This window comes from Pseudoliparis swirei, chromosome 7 (genome assembly GCF_029220125.1).
Source record: "Pseudoliparis swirei isolate HS2019 ecotype Mariana Trench chromosome 7, NWPU_hadal_v1, whole genome shotgun sequence".
In the NCBI taxonomy this organism is placed as follows: Eukaryota; Metazoa; Chordata; class Actinopteri; order Perciformes; family Liparidae; genus Pseudoliparis; species Pseudoliparis swirei.
The window spans coordinates 31,813,688-31,835,627 of record NC_079394.1 but is presented as its reverse complement, the minus strand read 5'-3'; the positions used below and the strand labels follow the sequence as shown (position 1 = coordinate 31,835,627).

General features: G+C 43.1%; 1 protein-coding gene across 1 annotated transcript; it reads right to left on the bottom strand.

Annotated features, from left to right (window-relative positions):
- Positions 1-969: 969 nt before the first annotated feature.
- On the bottom strand, positions 970-15,461 carry rab3c (RAB3C, member RAS oncogene family). Its single transcript, XM_056419210.1, has 5 exons — positions 15,281-15,461; positions 13,821-14,045; positions 7,649-7,767; positions 3,225-3,349; positions 970-3,121 (listed from the first exon to the last, which is right to left on the bottom strand). Exons 2-5 carry the CDS (start codon positions 14,043-14,045, stop codon positions 2,931-2,933), a joined length of 660 nt encoding a protein of 219 aa, XP_056275185.1. The 5' UTR covers positions 15,281-15,461; the 3' UTR covers positions 970-2,930.
- Between the last annotated feature and the right edge of the window lie 6,479 nt (positions 15,462-21,940).

Genomic DNA, 21,940 nt, shown 5'->3' with positions numbered 1-21,940 from the left:
TGCAAAATAGGTCTACCCGAACCAGCGGACAAAAAATTCAACCCGCGGCAACACTTCAAAAGTAGCCCATTTCCGCGGGAAAACCGCGGACCTGGCAACACTGGTCGTCTCTCACTCAAAGGGGAACATACGGGTCTCTTTGCCTCGTGTCCAGCGGGGAAACAGCGCCCCCAAAGACTTGTGGCCAAAGATATATCGCATCGGAACTACCATAGAGACGTCTTTGAAGCGAGCATTGTGACGTCACTTAACCCACCAGTTCTAACTGGTTCTGTGCTTTGAAGTCGCCTGTGACGTCACGGAGCAGCGAAACAGACTATGTAATACGAGTGCTTTCTAGCAGGCGGCACTGCTCCTTCTTCGGAAGGAGTGGGGCGGATCTGTGAGTCCGTAGGAGGCAGTAGGAGAAAGTTCTCGGGATTTGCCTGCCCTCCCCTGAGTGTCGGGTCATTACCGCCACACGGGGGGGGTTTGCCGGCAAATTTCCTAAACTTTCCCGGGTGTAGAATCGCCTACACCTTCTGCAGGTGTGGGGGAGTTCCGGTTTGATTCACCTCGTGTGTCTCTGCCATAAGAATCCATCACACCCCCCCCTGGGAAGGGAGGTCTGGCCGATTCACAGAATGGCTTAATTCTAAAATGAAAAAACGAAATAATATAAAACAAATGAAATGAATAAAAAACGAATTAAATACAGTATATATATGCATATATATATTATACTGTATATATATACACATATATATATACAATATATAGTTATTTCCATGCAAATGCAATATGATGTCACATGTTTGACATTCATCGCCAGCAGCAATGAATCCGATGCTGAAGCCGGCGCCGCTCCAACAGCAGGTGGTGTGCGTCGCCTGTAAATGAGGCGCGGCAGCAGAGCGGAGGCAGCAGGGGGGGTCAGGGGTCAGCCGCCTGGGCTTCTGTGTCGTCAGCAGAGAGAACAAAGACGCCCACTGATAATATCTGATTTATTTTCTATAATCTCAAAAACATACTTCTTGCTTTGCTTGCTTGCACTCTGAGAAACAATATTCAGGAACACAATGACCTTTGAGCTCTCCCTCTGCCCAACGCACCTCGGCTGGAGATCAATACAATGATTTATTTCATGGCGACTAGCGTAAAATCATAACATCGCGCACACACACACACGGATGCACACGCACGAAGAACGCGTGCGCACATGTGCGCGGCGTCCGGACGAGTTCACGTGCATCCCTTTCCTTGGACTGACAATAGAATGGCGTGGACTCAGTGACCTCCCTGACTATCGTTTACGATAACACTGCATTTTGACGTGATAACACAAGATCAACCAACACCCAACAGTTAGCAGGAACAGCATATAGTACGTGAATACATTTGTACAAAAGGTATACACAAACAATACATTATATTACGTAAATTGTCTGTTCAACATGGCAGGTACACACACACAAACGCGCATACACACAAACACTCACTTCTTTTCCGAGATGGTACATCAGTTTCAGAGCCATTGTCTCTCCCATAGAGTCGTAGTACTCGAGGACAGGAGAAACTATGTACAGGGTTTCATTCATAAAATATTGCACTTATTGGCCCATTGCATCTCACAGCAAGCGCTATGACGATGCTTCTACATCTGTAACACAGAGTGATATATATATATACACTATCTTATTATTATAAATCTACATAGATAAGTCAGGACTGGCTTCATGCAACATTTTGGTTTTTTTTAATTTTTATTCAACGATGCAACAAACAGCTGACGATGCTAAAGGAATATCGTGATGTTTTGGCACAAACTTTTTTCGGGAACTGAGAAAGGATTTCTGGATTTCAAAACGGGCGACAACTTCTACACTTCTCTAGGAAGTTTTTCTTAGGAAGGAGGGGAAACAGCACAAACGTGACATCTTAGCATGCTGAATGAAACTTTTTTTAAATATCTTTTATATATATGGCTGTTTATTCCATGCCGATGAAATGCTGGGTTGTTGCTATCACACGGAGATGAGGACGTTTAGGTTCCGTCTTGAGATAAAAAACGAACGTGTGATTGAGTTTTTTTGGCAGCATGCTCATCGCATCAAACGATAAAGTGTCGTCGTCGAGGCGAAGCACAAAGAAGTAGTTGCTTTTAAGATTTACAGATATACTTATTAGAGAAATCACACATCTAGAGACAGCTAAGCGTAGAATAGTACGCACATCAACGTTACAGACGGGGTCGATTCCAAAAGTAAGCAGACAGAGGAACTTACGGAGGCCGTGGTGGAGATGCTAAAAGGCCACTTTTTGTATCTAAGGTAGACGACCTTTTTCGATGACAGAGTTTCACTCATTTGTCACACACCACTCACACTCGTGCAAACCCACACACACACTTACTGTACAGTCACACAACAGCCACACACCCACTACACAAAAGAAAGCCGCTACATCCTTCAGTGCACTAAAATCATAGATTTGGCAGCTTTAGGATACAAAATATTCCTATAAAAGTAAAATACATACTGTACAAAAAATAAAAATAAAAGCACTCACTTACCCTATCTCTCATTTTATACTTATTCTAAATGTTGAAAGGTCTTAAGGACAAACTGTACATCATGTCTATGGACTAAGTCCATCCTTATCAAACAGCTTTATGACCACTAACTCGCTGAGGAATGAGAATATGGTGTCTCTATACTTTGGATATTTTTAAATGTCAAACAGTTTACAATAGCCACGTCTGCTCGCCTGGTTATTTGATCTCGTTATAAGGTGATGGAGTTGAGAGATAGTACTACGCCTACCACTAGACAGGGTTTGAACTGTAGTCCGGAGAAAGCAGCACTAGCAGGGGGGTGATAAGGGAGAATAAAACCGGGCACGCTCTCCCGCCGCACGGGACCCGCCTCCCTTTTGCTTCCCGACGTCCGCCACTAACAGTTGCATCCGGCCTGCTGGAGGGGCGGGGCGCTGTCTGTGAGTTTGGCCGTGGGAGCTCCCGTGGTGACGGCCGGGTCCGAGTCCAAGCTCTGGGACATCTTGTCGCAGATGAGGTCGACGAGACGCTCGAAGGTCTGCTTCACGTTGACGTTGTCCTTGGCGCTGGTCTCGAAGAACTCGAAACCTTGGGACGAGGGAAAGACAAGCGTCACGTGATGAATCTTTAGTGATGGGTGAGATCCTAAAGAAACCGATAGGAAGAACTCAAAGGGTGGAACGTGGCTTACCCAGCTGCTCCGCCAGCAGTCTGCCGTTGTCCACGGAGACCACTCTCTCCTCCTCCATGTCACACTTATTCGCAGCCAGCACCACTTGAGCATTATCCCACGAGTAGGTTTTGATCTGGGTTGACCTGCGCGTGATCAGAAAAGATGTTTTTTTGAATCAAAGCATCCATAAACTAGAACGGGCACTCAGTAGAGCGCATACCTTCGCATATCACAAGATTGGGCATTGAATTATGAACATTTTGGCATTAGTTGCATGCCAATTGGATAAAAATTGACCGTGCTATGGTAAAAATAAGATGTTGACCTTTTCATGAGCTTGACCTTAACCTTTGACCCGATCGATCCCAAAATCTAATCAAATGGTCCCCGGATAATAACCAATCATCCCACCAAATTTCATGCGATTCGGTTTAATACTTTTTGACTTATGACGAATAACACGCGCGTATACAAATACACAGCGATCAAAACCTTCCGCATTTTCAATGCGACGGTAAAAATAAATACCGTCTGGTCAGAACGGTCTTTATTTTAGACTTCATGTGGGATCCTGACGGTCGGCGGAGCGAAGGACACGACAAGTGCGTCGCCCGTTTGGACATCAACAGCGATGACATCGCCGTGCGCTCGGCATCATGGGATATCCCTCAGTGCCCGATAGCAGCCGCACAAAAGCGGGTCACCTGCCGGTCCGTGCTGAACACAATGCACGACGACTCAGATGTCGGGTATCAGTTGGTATTTTCCAGCGCTGTGGCGTTGACGTGTGTGACACCTTCCATCCTTTCCTTGAGGTTTGTTCTTCGGAGCTGTTCCTCGTACGCGCTCCACCGTCTACAGGAGATTAAAGCTCCACGGGGTATAAGTTATCGTCACGGCGCACAGGAAACCCTGTTTTGTTTCTAAATAACGCCTCACGATACAGAAGCTGCTCACGCGCATTTTGCACGGTGAACCTGAGGGGCGTCGTGAGAACAAACTAACATCTCCTGTGGTGTTGCAGACTAAAAGTAGGGCAGCTAACACACCACAGGCTGAAATCACCAGAGAGAGAGTCGGTGAGAAAGAGAGGAAGAAACAACGAGCTGGAGAGAGAGAGAGAGAGAGAGAGAGAGAGAGAGAGAGAGCAGCATGTCAGATGTGGGTCATTTTGAAGTGCTGATGATATTCAGTCAGAGCTGCGTCTACATTCACCAGTGCTCTCTGAACAATGTGACGGGGGACGGCCGATGATTGGACCGCGAATCCAGATTGCGTGGTCGCCGTAATCAAAACACTTTGAGTAATTCATGTGCATGATTTCCTTAAAGTCCATTTGATGTCAGCATTACAATATGTGTCTGTCGCGGGGAGGAGGAGACGAGCGCGTCACGAGCTTAATACAGCCTCCGCCGGGGAAGGAGCTGTTGCCATGGCAGCCTCCTTTTTTTCACAAGGAACAAGGGAGAGAGAAAGTGGAATTAAAGCCCGTGGCAAAGGCACGGAAACAGAAAGAGAGGAATTGTGGTTCTACAAAGTGCCTCTTGCTGGTTCGTACGCTCACAGGTAACTCTCTCTAGTGACACACTTGGCTCCATTGATTAAATGGCATCACAGACGGGGCTCAGACTGCAGCATCCCTCAGCGGCACAACGCTTTCACATCAGCTGTCGAGTCGAGTGCCGCTCGCCGAGTGACCGGGGCCGAGCGGTCAGCGGCCCGCAGTGAGCCGACTGCGGAGAAAAATACCTCCGTCGATATGAAGTCGGCGTGAGTCACGTCGTCTGCAGCTGAATCGGCGCGAGAATATCACGACGATTCAGAATTTCGTCTTCTAAAAAAAGCTCCTGCGATTTCGGTTCAGTGAGTTTTCAGTTTTTCACGAGGTCCACGTCGACGTGCTTCATGAGTTTCAGACAAATAGGACGGCAGGGACGAGGCGGCGGGTTCATGGGGCCGCGGCCACGCTGACGGGAGACAAGAGCCATCGCCTTCAAGGACTACTTACTGGAGCACGGCAAATAACATCCTTCAAATATCTGGGCATCAATATTACAAAAGATCTTTCAAATCTTGCAGAATAAAACTAGGATCCACTAATAAGACAAAGGATGAATAGCAAGAAGGAACTTAATTCCTTTGAGGATTGAATCCATTAGAATGAATATACTGACCACACTACTTTATCGATTTAAAACTCTACCAACCGAGATTAACCAAAAAACGATTTCATGAATGGGACAAGATGTTATTGAGGTATATTTGGACAGGTAAAAGACACAAACGATTCAGAATTTCGTCTTCTAAAAAAGCTCCTGCGATTTCCTCGGGCTGGCCGACCGCAGGGTGTAAATAAACAGGATGACGGGGGACACCTCTGAAGGGGCGAGGATCAAATCAATCACGCGTTCACAACCAGGCATGAAAACGGGTCAGGAGTGAAAAAGGTGAGAAGGATAGGCGCGCGGGGTGGTGGTGACTTCCACGAACATCGATGTTGGACGTTGTATGATAATCTGTAGGCATGGACGGATTAAGAAGCCACGGGCCCCTGGGCCTGGATGTGTCAAGCCCCCCCCCCGCAAAAAAAACCACATCGCTAACAAAACAGTCCGTATGGAACTACGGATCGTATCATATCAATACAAAGTTAATAACAGACTTCACGCAAAGGCTCTGGCTTAGGGGCCCCCTGAGCTCATGGGCCCCTGGGCCCGGTAGGCCCGTTTGTTAATCCATCCCTGTCTGTAGGTCCTCCATTCTGGTGATCGGGCCCTATAATATTAGTAATATTGTGTATAATATGGTCATTCATGAACCAGCTTCCTTTTTTTTTGGCGTGAACAAGTCTTCAAGTCTTGAGCTCTGCTGAGCCACGAGTCTGTTCCTCGAGTCTGTTCCTTGAGTCTGTTCTGCCTCTTCCTGGTTGTCACGATCTTCTATACCATACCTGCCATAAATATCATGATACTGATACAATACCATAAAACAGTATACCATAAATAAGACACTGGTATATTTATCTATAATAGTAATAAATAAAATATCTGTATGGTTCACTTTTTACCAACTTTTTCAACACTTAACAAATGGCAGTAATATTAGAATGAGCCTACAAGATATGAATGAAACTACATGGAGCCATCAGAGCATTGATTATACACTATGAGGCCGTTAGTCTCTGACCAGATGATACAGTTCATCAGGATGAGCAGCTGTAGAGTTACAGAACTTTACAGACTGAACTTAAACATTTCACTTCTGGCATCTTTTTTTATTTTTATTTTTAAAGCCGACAATTCCGCCACTTAACGCCCCTCTCTGTTAGCGCTGCGCAGTGTGCGCAGACAGCTTGACACGGAGCAGCGCGTGCGCTCTGATCCCGCGCTCTTTTAATGAAGTATCGAGACAAAAAATATGCTAAATCACATCGCTCTTAACGTACGGGTACTTTGTTAGCATCGCTTCACCGTCCAGCGTGACAGCAACAGATGTAGCGGCTAACATACAAGCTAACCTAAACCACCAAACGCTGAAGACATCTTGACGCTGATTGGCCGAGACGCGACACGTCCCATCAAAGATGTTCTATTGCGAAGAGCACCACTCCACATTTTCTCCGTGTCCCACTCCAATCTCATAAACGCCGGCCGGCCAATTGACCCCCCCCCCTACCCCAAAACAAAAACTCTTCGGATCTACACGATTCACGTAAGTCACCTATTTTGGTTTCAAAACGGCGAATTTCGCCGAAAGGTGAGTGATTCTCATGCCTGCACAACAGATCGGGAGATGACGTTCGCGTCCTCGCCGTCGTGCCGAAGAGAACGCGCTGGTTTCTGGAGCAAGAGTCCTAACCCAGAAACCCGGCGGTCCTGTTTTAGACGCCGATGCATCATCGTCAGAAGTCGGTGACATCCGGGCTCAGTCGCCCTTCTGCCTGCAGGCGGCTTCTGTGACTCATGGAGGAACGAGAGCCGCGACCTTGACACGCTTTCCCTGGATGTCCAAGCCGGACAACGACAGACACACACACACACACACACTGCATAACAACACTGTCAACCATGAGAGAGAGAGAGAGAGAGAGAGAGATGTATAGAGGGAGAGAGAGATGGAGAGAGGGAGATCAAGAGATATATATATAGAGAGAGAGATATATATATATATAGAGAGAGAGATAGAGAGAGGGAGAGGGAGAGAGATATATAGAGAGAGAGAGGGAGAGAGAGAGGGATGGTAAACCGTCTGCAGTAAATCATGAACAATATCGAGTGTGCAGGAAGGATTTATTGCGTCATGGCGACAGACAGGAAGTATTTTTCTACTCCCTTGATTTTGATGCTCGTGATAATTCGAGACGCCCCACAGGACGAGAGACGACATCGACATGCACAACGGGTCCAAAACAAAAACAAGCCCGGGTTGCTCGGGCGACTCACCAGTCCTGCACGGCGCCGAAGGACTCCTCGTTGGTGATGTCGTACATGAGGATGAAGCCCATGGCGCCGCGGTAGTAGGCCGTGGTGATGGTCCTGTAGCGCTCCTGGCCGGCTGTGTCCTACACACACACACACACACACACGCGCGCACACACACACACACACACACACACACACACACACACGCGCAGCACGAGTGAGCGTCGGTGTTATCCGGCTGACTGATGGCTCAGCACATTTGACGTGACGCTCGCCGCACAGTTCGTAACGGAACACGTGATTTCCGCAGATATTTCTGCACGGCAAGAGAACGAGAGATCTATTTTCTCTCTCCGAGTTTGCGTATGGATACGTCCGTTTGTGTTTGCGGCGTGGACACACTCAATATGCTAACTGCTCCGCTGGCTTATTGATAGGATGCTGAGAGCGGCGAGTCGTGATTGATTCTTTCCCCTCCTCGGCGGGGTGAACGCTCGTCGGCGCAGCGTTCGGAGCTCGGCTCGTCGAATGCATCTCTGAGAGAGAAAACGGGTTCTGAAAATAGAGATGCGATTATTTCGGCCTCGCTCGCCGCTCCGGGCTGAACGACTCGCTGAAAGGCAAAGCAGGCGAGTGAGTGCACCGCATCGGAGGAGGAGTCCACCGTACGAGTCCACAGATCACCACAGGAACAGGAGGCCGCTGCAGCCTCTGAGACGTCATGTGTCACGACTCAAACACAGGACCCAAGAGCACGGCTCCAAAATTCAGGGCAATCAAAGGGGTTGATTTGAACATAGGAAAGTCCCCAAAAATTCCAAAGAAACAAAGTACAACATAAAGTTGCTGCTGAGCAGGAAACTAAGATGGGGTTTAGAAAAACAGAAACAGACATGGAAAACAGGACTAAAACATAAAACTTAACATAACCGACGAGACATGACGACATGTCAATACAAAAGAGCCCCAAATACTGACGGGTGGGAGCCAGGGGCGGTTTTTCCTACAGGCGGTATAGGCGGCCGCCTAGAGCGCCATTCAGAGGGGGGCGCAAAAAAATGCGCCTTTTTGCTGGGCAGTTTTTTTTGCGCCCCCATCTATATCTCCAACCAATATTTTGACGGCAATGCCAGCCGTTAACAGAACAGAAAACAAAAAAAACGTTAAAGCTGCAAGCAGCGTAGAACGGGTCCTCGCTCATTTGCGCCGGTCGGGGACGCCGGCGAGACGCGATGCCGGCGAGACGCGATGCCGGCGAGACGCCCCCGGCCGGCGCAGATGAGCGAGGACCGAACCAGCGGACAAAAAATTCAACCCGCGGCAACACTTAAAAAGTAGCCCAATTCCGCGGGAAAACCGCGGACCTGGCAACACTGGACTCGTCTCTCACTCAAAGGGGAACATACGGGGTCTCTTTGCCTCGTGTCCAGGGGGGAAACAGCGCCCCCAAAGACTTGTGGCCAAAGATATATCGCATCGGAACTACCATAGAGACGTCTTTGAAGCGAGCATTGTGACGTCACTCAACCCACCAGTTCTAACTGGTTCTGTGCTTTGAAGTCGCCTGTGACGTCACGGAGCAGCGAATCAGAGCATGTAATACTAGTGCTTTCTAGCAGGCGGCACTGCTCCTTCTTCGGAAGGAGTGGGGCGGATCTGTGAGTCCGTAGGAGGCAGTAGGAGAAAGTTCTAGGGATTTGCCTGCCCTCCCCTGAGTGTCGGTCATTACCGCCACACGGGGGGGGTTTGCCGGCAAATTTCCTAAACTTTCCCGGGTGTAGAATCGCCTACACCTTCTGCAGGTGTGGGGGGGGTCCGGTTTGATTCACCTCGTGTGTCTCTGCCATAAGAATCCCTCACACCCCCCCCATGGGAAGGGAGGTCTGGCCGATTCACAGAATGGCTTAATTCTAAAATGAAAAAACGAAATAATATAAAACAAATGAAATGAATAAAAAATGAATTAAATACAGTATATATATATACAGTATATAGTTCTTTCCATGCAAACGCGATGCTGGCGAGGCGCGATGCCGGCGAGACGCCTGCCGGGGACGCCGGCAAGACGCGATGCCGGCAAGACGCGACGCCGGCAAGACGCGATGCCGGCGAGACGCGATGCCGGCGAGACGCCGGTCGGCGACGCCGGCGAGACGCGATGCCGGCGAGAGGCGATGCCGGCGAGATGCCCCCGGCCGGCGCAGATGAGCGTGGACCGAGGACGCAGGCACGCTGGTCGGACTTGACTCGAGCCGTGACTTGTGACGTGTCAAGCCCCCCCCCCCCCCCCCGCAAAAAAAAAATAAGACCAACAAATGTAAAAAAAAAATATATATATTTTTTTTAAACATCGCTAACAAAACAGTCCGTATGGAACAACGATACCGGAGCTGAGCAGACAACATAACGCGAATTATATGACCATGACATGAATGACTTAAGCCTAGCATATAGGCCTACCGGCTATGGCGCATCGTGTCATATCATCATATCAATAGTAATAAAAAGTTAATAAAAGCGACTTCATGCAGAGGCTCTGGCTTAGGGGCCCCCTGAGCTCATGGGCCCCTGGTGCCGGTAGGCTCATTCGGTAATCCATCCCTGAGTAGGACTATTGGGGCCTTGTTACTGACATGAATGATTTAAGCCTCGCATATACCGGCTACGGCGCATCGTGTCATATCATCATATTCATATCAATACAATGTTAATAACAGCGACGTCACGCGCGGAGGCTCAGGCCCAGGGGCCCCCTGAGCTCATGGGCCCAGTAGGCCCGTTGGTTAATCCATCCCTGATTACAGGCAGCCGTAGGCGGTCACATTATTTTGGGCACGACGAGGGAGTCAATGTGCACCGTTGATCAGGGGGGCGTAGCCGGAGCGTAGTTCAGCACAGACGTGACATTTTCCCAGGGATTTTGTTCTTTATTTAATGTTTGTTCATTGTTGCGATCGTTGTTCTGTTTATTTGAAAGAAATTCAGTCTTGCAGGGCAAAATAGCGTTTGAAAGTTAAAATTCCGTTTTCGTGCAAAATCGTTTTAAATTTTTTCTTTTTGGGGGGGGGGGGGGGGGGGCGGGGCGCAACGAGAGAAGCTCGCCTAGGGCGCCAAATGTGCTCGGGCCGCCCCTGGGTGGAGCTCTGCTGTGTGTCCGCGACCAGCGCGAGAGCCGGGTTGCTTTATGCAGGGTTCTTTAAACCTAATTTCCACGACCAAACTGAAATCTCGGTATATACATGAACAATTTAGAGAATTTTGTATTCAAAAAATGAGAATTCCAAAGCATACAGTTTACCTTAACCCTCCTGTTACCTTTAGGGTCAATTTGACCCCATTCAATGTTTAATGTCGGTGTTCTTTGGGGTCAATTTGACCCCAGGCTGTTTTTCACTGTGTCAAACATATAAGAAATATCAACTTTTTTATATATTTAAAGGGCTATTTAGGTAGTCGACAAACAAACATAAAGTACCTCACACTTAAACTTGGGAAACAATATTAATTCTAATAATTTTCTGGAAGTTCAAATTGCTGGCGTCAAATTGACCCCAAGGGTAAAATATGTTAGTCAATGTGAAGGTAACAGGAGGGTTAAATTAAACAAATGAATGAGACAATAGTTTGATTAAAAGAATAAACATTTCTATTGATGTTTATTCCTTTAAACACTTATATAAATGTTTATTCTTTATGTGCAAATCCATCTGTTTATATTAATTATTTCAAACTCGGCGTAAATGAACATGTGAATATACCAACATTTCCATGACTTTTCCAAAACTTTTATGATTTATGTTTTTTTCCAGGCCTTTTCCAGGCCTGGAAATGATCATTTTAAAATTCCATGACTTCTCCAGGTTTTCCATGACCGTATGAACCCTGTTTATGGCACATTCATAGAATACTAAAGCCCACTGATGCCCCTCCTGTTTCTCCTGTATCTTCACTGAACAGCCGATGTGTCTGCCGGCCTTGGCGGACCATAATGGAGCTCTTCTGGCTGCTCCACTTGGCTCTCGCTAAACAGAAGCAGCGGATCGTATATATTGCTGCTCTCCGTCCTCTTGCGGCTGCAACAGCGAGCCTGTTATAGCCAGAGGGCAGCGCTGACCTTCACTCCACAGAGACAGAGCTCCCAGCATGCCGAGCTTCCACACACAGCGCAGCGAGGACCTTTTGTCGGCTCACAATGACGCCGGAACGTGCATGTGGATTGTGCGCATCTCTGATGTCAGCAGCTGCCGTGCTGAATAGCGTCAAATAAAGAAGAATACGGTTCAGTGATTGTGTTATTGTGCGTGGACATTTTCATAAAACACGAGCATGTAGACGTCATCTGAGCGTTTTCCTCTCAGTCTTTCTCTGGATTCTGAGGCGTGGGCATTTCAGTAGCGTATTGATCCTTTTGCTCGACGATGACCTTTTGCATTTCCCGGCTATTCCAGTGAGCCGGTCGGCTTGTTCTCGGTTAAAAAGACGGGAGCGGGAGGATAAACGCTGAGTCTCATGAATTGGAGCTTCTTGAAAAGCTCAGCTTCTGGTCTGAACGTCGGAGGAAATCAATCCGAAGGAGCTGACCGCTCTAAGTGGAGCGGCGGTGAGCTGACATGCACTCGTCTTCATTCGGTTAAGTGAGTTTTCAGTTTTTCACGAGGTCCACGTCGACGTGCTTCACGAGCTTCAGACAAGACGGACGACAGGGACGAGGCAGCGGGAGACATGGGGCCGCGGCCACACTGACGGGAGACAATAGCCATCGCCTTAAAGGACTACTTACTTGAGCACGGCAAATAACATCCTTCAAATATCTGAATTTGAAGGATGTCAAGGTCAACGTTTCGTTTCAGTGATTATCAGACACCAAACCGCTGGAGGCGGCCGAGAGCTGTCGCGATGAGAAGAGAAACCGAAGCCTGCCGAAGAGAAGTTTCCATTTGGTGAAGCACACAGAAGAAAAGAGAAGAGATAAACTTACGCATCTATCTCAGAGGAATTACAAGACAATCTGCTACAGCAGCTCCTAATTAAACAGCCTCAGACATGCTTCAGTTTCCCACACATTGGGAAGGTGTTGCTTCTGTGTTCCTCCCGCCGTGCACCAAACTAACACGTCCTGCTCTCCCGTCAGCAACGCCGAGACTTCCATCTGTCTCCTCACACAGGAACACACGACGCAGACTCTCCTGAAGCACACAGCTGATGCTGAGCCACATGTTTCTCAGACGTAAAGAGCCTTGTGTATTTTTTTTGGGTGTTATTGAGACGCTGACATTTAAACAATAGTAGCATAAAAACAAATGAATCTGTCCTTTTTGTGGATATTGATCTTTTAACAGATCGCTTGAGATCAAAGTCCTATAGTATCGTCCATAATCCTACCTACAGCTAGAATCATGGTGGAAGAAAAGGAATTAGCTTAAAATATACATTCTGTAATGTGACTGAAGAATATTTATATATATATATTAAATATATATATAATATATATATATAATATATATAATATATATAATATATATAGTATATATATCAAATATATATATATCTATAATATATATATATATTTTATATATATAATATATATATAAATATATATATATACCAAATATATATATATCAAATATATATTTATATATAATATTTAAAAATATATATATAAAACATAATGCAAACAGGAGATGAAAAGAGAAGTGTTTCCGAGCAGATGAAGCGAGCATAATCAAACGCCCTGAATAAATGTATTCGATGCGCAGGTGATCCCGTGAGTGCAGGACTTCTTTCTGTTGGGCCATCAAGTCACAACCTGTCACAGCCCGTGAGACATGTTGACGGAAGAGGAGAAAGATATACGGGCCGGGATCAGGAGACAGAGGCTCTGGGCAGAGATTGACATCGTCTCACAGACATGACAGGAGTCACTCTGCATGAGCACCAAGACGGAGAGGAGCGGGGGGGGGGGGCGTCTCAGAGAGTCCTCCAGGAGACATTGGAGGACAACAGTTAACAGATTTCTTCCTCGTTTGTTTCCAGGTGCAACTGCTCTGGGTTTCAGTTGAAACGTGTCGCATCCGTGAAGCCGAGAAATGTGACACGAAAGTGAACAACGCCGCCACAGCCCGCTGAGTGCTGCTGGCGTGTAGTCTAGATCATATTCTGTCTTCTACAGAGAGTTTATCTGAATACGCCTCACCCAGATCTGCAGTTTGATCCTCTTGTCGTTCTTGTAGACCGTCTTGACTTTGAAGTCGATGCCCACGGTGCTGACGAAGGCCGAGGTGAAGGCGTCGTCGGCGTAGCGGAACAGGAACGACGTCTTGCCCACGCTGCTGTTGCCGATGATCAGCAGCTTGAACATGTAGTCAAAGTTCTGGTCCCCTCCCTCTCCCTTCCCTTTCGCATCCTGAGTGGCAGCCATCTGCAAACAAACAAACAAACAAACAAAAGCGACAGTGAGAAGAATAGATTGGGCGCTTCCCCTCGAGTGACCGTGGAGCTCGTCACAGACGACGTGAACCCAACTCACAAGAAACTAATGATTGTTTTTTCAGTCGAGTCCCGATGTCGTAACCGTCCGGGCCGCGGATCAGAGGTGACGGGAGGCGGTATCAGCAGGACCGACGCAGCACGCCGGATTGATGAGTATTTGATAACCAGCATTTTAAAGAGCTGACTTTGTATTCTCTAGAGTCAAAACGCTGCTGCCAGTGAAACGGAGGGATTATCATGATTGGATGTTTGTTTGTTTGTGTATTTTATTCAGTCAATCAAATCAAATACAAGACAATATTATTCTATAAAATATACAAAAGAGAAAGACTGAAAAGGTATAGGTCGAAGCAAAAAATGTGTATAAGTTCCTATCCTAAATTGAAATCAAAATAAATCAGAAAATTAATATAAAATGAAGAAAAAACAACGAACAAAATAAAAAACAAAATATATTTATATATATATAAATATATATATACACCCATATACACACACATATGCATACACACATACATGTGATGTTATCACTTAAAGCTCTCAGATACAACTCAGATGCAGTATTTATGACAATACAAGTATTGTACTGGATTAAATTTGACATCCCAGTTGAAATGTCACTATTCATGTCGAGTGTTGGTGTTATTCGATGTTTCTGATCAAAAGCTCGGCTAGTAGAAACACACTCGAGTTCCACCATCTTCCTCCACGTTAAAACGGCTGTGGCCTAATATGGTGCAATACAAATGTCTTGTCGTTGTGTTAACGACGCGTCGACCATCTCAGACACACGAGGACCGCACGAGAGGGACGAGAAGAGCGCAGTCCCCATCCTCCAAGGTGAGTGTTGTGACAAAGCCACTGCGCTCACATATCCGGGTATCAAAGATGCCGGACCTCGAGCCCTGCGCATCCCGCACCGGCGGTTTCCGTTCACCGACAAAAAAAGGAAAAGAAAAAGGCAAACACCGAGGCAGGATGTGCAAGGACACACCGACTAAAAAACCCAGCCGTCTGACGTGTGATCACACGATGCAGTCCACGCTGCGTAACGCGAGGCGCGCACATGCTGGGCAGGAGGTCGTCTTATGAATTCGTGACATTCTTCGACATGTCAGTCCGTGACACGACACAACGCGCGCGGAGGACACTGCGCGGACCCACCTGTGTCGGAGGCCTCGGCTCGGTCTCGCTCTGCCCGGTGTGTGTGAGGGTAACGCGGCTGCTGGTGTTCCTTCCCCCCTCGTGTCTCGCTGTCTCTCTCTAGCACCGACTGATTTCAGCACCTGGGAGCTGTCCCCTGCGCGTCGGATGTTGCGGCGCGCGCCCCTGAAGCTGACGAGGCTGGGCTCGCGTGAGACGAGCGCGAGCACGAGCGGAGGAAAGTGCGTGTGTCATGCGCGTGTGGGTGTCTGACGTCAACTGGCCCAGAGGGCCCGAGGGGGCGTGGGGGTTGTAGTTTCGTCGCGGTGTTGGCACGCAGAACGAGGAGAGGCGCCGACTGCGTTTCCCGGCATGCGCCGCGGCAACGCAGCCGCTGCGTGATCCGCTGAGGAGGCGGAGGAGGAAGCTTCTGTAGTTCTACAAGAAGCATCACACAGACCTCCACGTATTTGCAAGAGAGAGAGAGAGAGAAATATATATATATATATATAGAGAGAGAGAGAGAGAGAGAGAGAAAGAAAAAAAGAGAGAGAGAGAAATATATATATAAATATATAGAGAGAGAGACATATATATATATATATAGAGAGAGAGAGAGAAATAGAGAGAGAAAAAGAGAGAGAGAGAGAAATATATATATATATATATATAGAGAGAAATAGAGAGAGAAATATATATATAGAGGGAGAGGGAGAAAGAGAGAGAGAAAGAGAGACTCTAGACACATTGTGTTCAGTATCTCACTGCTCCGTACACGTTATATTTGTATGACACTTTTATTATTTCTCTCTCTCTCTCTCTCTCTCTCTCTCTCTCTCCTTGGCTTTACAATACAACCTTATGCATCCTACCTTCCCGTACAAGTCCATATTTTGTGTCAGTAATAAAAATCCACTCCAGTAAAGCCCTTTCCAAGGGGGCCGTATCTTTTTAAGGCAATATGATGGCCTCTCCTTTTGCGTCACTCTGGTCGGTCTTGCCCCCCCCCCCATCCTCCCTCCACACTCCGCCCATGCAGCGGCTGAGCAAATAAGAGAGGCCTGAGTGGTGGATGAATGGATGAACACTATGTTATTGTGGTCCTTTCAATGGAGGCAAGTGTGGGTTGAGTCCGCGGCGGAAGTGAAACAACTGGGCATCTTGGCAATTGTAATCACGCCGGCCCTCTTTTAGAGGCTAATTACGAACTGCATAATCACATTTGAATGGGGCAAACGAGAAACTGCTCCATCGTCATCATGAGGTGAGGACCAACAGGCATCACGTGGTCTTTAAATAACCACCTCCCTGCTGTGCGCTCTCCTGCTCATCACGATGTCTCCACACACACACGTCACGCATTACATGAGCGTGGACTACAACTCGAGCTTCCAGGGGCCTTAAATACTGCAGTCAAGCCAGCCGCCACTTCGAAAAACACAGTCAAGCCAGCCCGCACGATTTTTTTCAGTACACGTATATACCAGACATTACGGTACGAGCGTGTGAAAGCTGTCTTCAAAATAAGAGCGAACTTCCGGTGAACGTGATATGACGAAACACGCCTTTAAATACAGATATAGTGATAGATTAAACTAAATGAAGAGATGAAAAATCATGAATGGTATTAATGATGAACACATTAAATGAAATAAAGTAATTATTCCAATATTGGGATATTCTGATTTAGAATTTCAAAATAAAAGCTAAAGAAAATCACATTCATGTGCAAATGGGTGTCTAATTTCAGAATAGATTTAGAACACAATGGTGCGTAGTTACAAAATACTTTCACTTCTGATTCATGGAAGAGTACCTCAAGGTGTCATCCAGAGATAATCAAGACATTCTGACGTTTGATTTCTAAATGAAAGCACTTCATAAAGAAAATAATAGTAATATATTTCCAATATTTGATATTTCTTTGAAGCAAATCTGTAACTTTCTTTAATAAATCACACTGCAGTCTTGTTATTGGTGACCTCAGCTAGGTCCATGATTATTTTCATGAGATATTACTGTGTAGATTTTGAATAAATTCAGTTTAAAGTTAGCGAGAAATAAATATTATTAATATTATGGCAATATTTGGATTTTATTTTAAGCAAATCTGAAACTTTCTTGAAAAAAGGTACACTGCAGTCTTGTTAGTGGTGTCCTCTGCTAGGCCCATGAATATTTTCATGAGATATTACTGTGTAGAATTTGAATGAATTCAATTCAAAGTTAGCGAGAAATAAATATTATTAATATTATGACAATATTTGGATTTTATTTTAAGCAAATCTGAAACTTTCATGAAAAAGCGTACAATGCAGCCTTGTTAGTGGTGACCTCTGCTAGGCCCATGAATATTTTCATGAGATATTACTGTGTAGATTTGGAATGAATTCAATTCAAAGTTAGCGAGAAATAAATATTATTAATATTATGGCAATATTTGGATTTTATTTTAAGCAAATCTGAAACTTTCATGAAAAAGGATACAATGCAGTCTTGTTAGTGGTGACCTCTGCTAGGACCATGAATATTTTCATGAGATATTACTGTGTAAATTTGGAATGAATTCAATTCAATGTTAGCAAGAAATAAATATTATTAATATTATGGCAATATTTGGATTTCATTTTAAGCAAATCTGTAACTTTCTTGAAAAAAGGTACAATGCAGTCTTGTTAGTGGTGACCTCAGCTAGGTCCATGATTATTTTCATGAGATATTACTGTGTAGATCTGGAATGAATTCAATTCAAATTAGCGAGAAATAAATATTATTAATATTATGGCAATATTTGGATTTTATTTTAAGCAAATCTGAAACTTTCTTGAAAAAAGTACAATGCAGTCTTGTTAGTGGTGAACTCTGCTAGGCCCATGAATAATTTCATGAGATATTACTGTGTAGATTTTGAATAAATTCACTTTAAAGTTAGCGAGAAATAAATATTATTAATATTATGGCAATATTTGGATTTTATTTTAAGCAAATCTGAAACTTTCTTGAAAAAGGTTACATTGCAGTCTTGTTAGAGGTGACCTCTGCTAGGCCCATGAATATCTTCATGAGATATTACTGTGTAGATTTGGAATGAATTCAATTCAAAGTTAGCGAGAAATAAATATTATTAATATTATGGCAATATTTGGATTTTATTTTAAGCAAATCTGAAACTTTCTTGAAAAAAGGTACAATGCAGTCTTGTTAGTGGTGAACTCTGCTAGGCTCATGAATATTTTCATGAGATATTACTGTGTAGATTTTGAATAAATTCACTTTAAAGTTAGCGAGAAATAAATATTATTAATATTATGGCAATATTTTGATTTTATTTTAAGCAAATCTGAAACTTTCTTGAAAAAGGTTACACTGCAGTCTTGTTAGTGGTGACCTCTGCTAGGCCCATGAATATTTTCATGAGATATTACTGTGTAGAATTTGAATGAATTCAATTCAAATTTAGCGAGAAATAAATATTATTAATATTATGACAATATTTGGCTTTTATTTAAGCAAATCTGAAACTTTCATGAAAAAGGGTACAATGCAGTCTTGTTAGTGGTGACCTCTGCTAGGGCCATGAATATTTTCATGAGATATTACTGTGTAGATTTGGAATGAATTCAATTCAAAGTTAGCGAGAAATAAATATTATTAATATTATGGCAATATTTGGATTTTATTTTAAGCAAATCTGTAACTTTCTTGAAAAAAGCTACAATGCAGTCTTGTTAGTGGTGACCTCAGCTAGGTCCATGATTATTTTCATGAGATATGAGATATGAAAATAATCATGGACCTAGCTGAGGTCAAATAGTCATAATAATATTTGTTTTCGAATTTAATTCATTCAAAATCTACAGAGTAATATCTCATGAAAATATGCATGGGCCTAGCAGAGGTCACCAATAACAAGACAGCAGTGTAACTTTTTCAAGAAAGTTACAGATTTGCTTAAATTAAAATCCAAATATTGCCATAATATTAATAATATTTATTTCGCTAAATGAATTGAATTCATTCAAATTCTACACAGTAATATCTCATGAAAATATGCATGGGCCTAGCAGAGGTCACCAATAACAAGATTGCAGTGTAACCTTTTTCATGAAAGTTACAGATTTGCTTAAATTAAAATCCAAATATTGCCATAATATTAATAATATTTGTTTCTCGCTAACTTTGAATTTAATTCATTCAAAATCTACAGAGTAATATCTCATGAAAATATGCATGGGCCTAGCAGAGGTCACCAATAACAAGACTGCAGTGTAACTTTTTCAAGAAAGTTACAGATTTGCTTAAATTAAAATCCAAATATTGCCATAATATTCATAATATTTATTTCTCGCTAAATTTGAATTGAATTCATTCAAATTCTACACAGTAATATCTCATGAAAATATGCATGGGCCTAGCAGAGGTCACCAATAACAAGACTGCATTGACCCTTTTTCATGAAAGTTACAGATTTGCTTAAATAAAATCCAAATATTGCATAATATTCATAATATTTGTTTCTCGCTAAATTTGAATTGAATTCATTCAAAATCTACAGAGTAATATCTCATGAAAATATTCATGGGCCTAGCAGAGGTCACCACTAACAAGACTGCAGTGTAACGTTTTTCAAGAAAGTTTCATATTTGTTTAAATAAAATCCAAATATTGCCATAATATTAATAATATTTATTTCTCGCTAACTTTAAAGTGAATTTATTCAAAATCTACACAGTAATATCTCATGAAAATATTCATGGGCCTAGCAGAGGTCACCACTAACAAGACTGCATTGTACCTTTTTTCAAGAAAGTTTCAGATTTGCTTAAAATAAAATCCAAATAGTCATAATATTAATAATATTTGTTTCTCGCTAACTTTGAATTGAATTCAAATCTACAGAATAATATCTCATGAAATGCATGGGCTAGCAGTAGTCACCACACAAGACTGCAGTGTAACCTTTTCATGAAAGTTACAGATTGGGCAGAATTAAATCCAAATATTGCCATAATATTCATAATATTTATTTATCGCTAAATTGGAATTGAATTCATTCAAAATCTACATATAATATCTCATGAAAATATTCATGGCCTAGTAGAGGTCACCACTAACAAGACTGCAGTGTAACCTTTTTCAAGAAAGTTTCAGATTTGTTAAAATAAGATCCAAATATTGCCATAATATTAATAATATTTATTTCGCTAACAAAGTGAATTATTCAAAATCTACAGTAATATCTCATGAAAATATTCATGGACCTAGCTGAGGTCACCAATAACAAGACTGCAGTGTGATTTTTTCACGAAAGTTTCAGATTTGCTTAAAATAAAATCCAAATATTGCCATAATATTCATAATATTTATTTCTCGCTAACTTTGAATTGAATTCATTCAAAATCTACAGAATAATATCTCATGAAAATATGCATGGGCCTAGCAGAGGTCACCAATAACAAGACTGCAGTGTAACCTTTTTCATGAAAGTTACAGATTTGCTTAAATTAAAATCCAAATATTGCCATAATATTCATAATATTTATTTATCGCTAAATTGGAATTGAATTCATTCAAAATCTACATAATAATATCTCATGAAAATATTCATGGGCCTAGCAGAGGTCACCACTAACAAGACTGCAGTGTAACCTTTTTCAAGAAAGTTTCAGATTTGCTTAAAATAAAATCCAAATATTGCCATAATATTAATAATATTTATTTCTCGCTAACTTTAAAGTGAATTTATTCAAAATCTACACAGTAATATCTCATGAAAATATTCATGGGCCTAGCAGAGGTCACCACTAACAAGACTGCATTGTACCCTTTTTCAAGAAAGTTTCAGATTTGCTTAAAATAAAATCCAAATATTGTCATAATATTAATAATATTTATTTCTCGCTAACTTTGAATTGAATTCATTCAAATTCTACACAGTAATATCTCATGAAAATATTCATGGGCCTAGCAGAGGTCACCACTAACAAGACTGCAGTGTAACCTTTTTCAAGAAAGTTTCAGATTTGCTTAAAATAAAATCCAAATAGTCATAATATTAATAATATTGGTTTCTCGCTAACTTTGAATTGAATTCATTCAAAATCTACAGAGTAATATCTCATGAAAATATGCATGGGCCTAGCAGAGGTCACCACTAATAAGACTGCAGTGTACCTTTTTTCAAGAAAGTTTCAGATTTGCTTAAAATAAAATCCAAATATTGCCATAATATTAATAATATTTATTTCTCGCTAACTTTAAATTGAATTTATTCAAAATATACACAGTAATATCTCATGAAAATATTCATGGGCCTAGCAGAGGTCACCATTAACAAGACCGCAGTGTAATTTTTATCAAGAAACTTACAGATTTGCTTCAAAGAAATATCAAATATTGGAAATATATTACTATTATTTTCTTTATGAAGTGCTTTCATTTAGAAATCAAACGTCAGAATGTCTTGATCATCTCTGGATGACACATTGAGGTACTCTACCATGAATCAGAAGTGAAAGTATTTTGTAACTACGCACCATTGTGTTCTAAATCTATTCTGAAATTAGACACCCATTTGCGCATGAATGTGATTTTCTTTAGCTTTCATTTTGAAATTCTAAATCAGAATATCCCAATATTGGAATAATGACTTTCTTTCATTTCATGTGTTCATCATGAATA

What these genes read in the sequence shown, in the direction of transcription:
- rab3c (XM_056419210.1), bottom strand. Translation starts at nt 14,045, where the DNA reads ATGGCTGCCACTCAGGATGCGAAAGGGAAGGGAGAGGGAGGGGACCAG. An exon ending in TTCGGCGCCGTGCAGGACTG is followed by an intron (nt 3,350 to 7,648) that starts GTGAGTCGCCCG and finishes GATCACGCGCAG; the next exon opens with GTCAACCCAGATCAAAACCT. An exon ending in ACTGCTGGCGGAGCAGCTGG is followed by an intron (nt 3,122 to 3,224) that starts GTAAGCCACGTT and finishes CCTCGTCCCAAG; the next exon opens with GTTTCGAGTTCTTCGAGACC.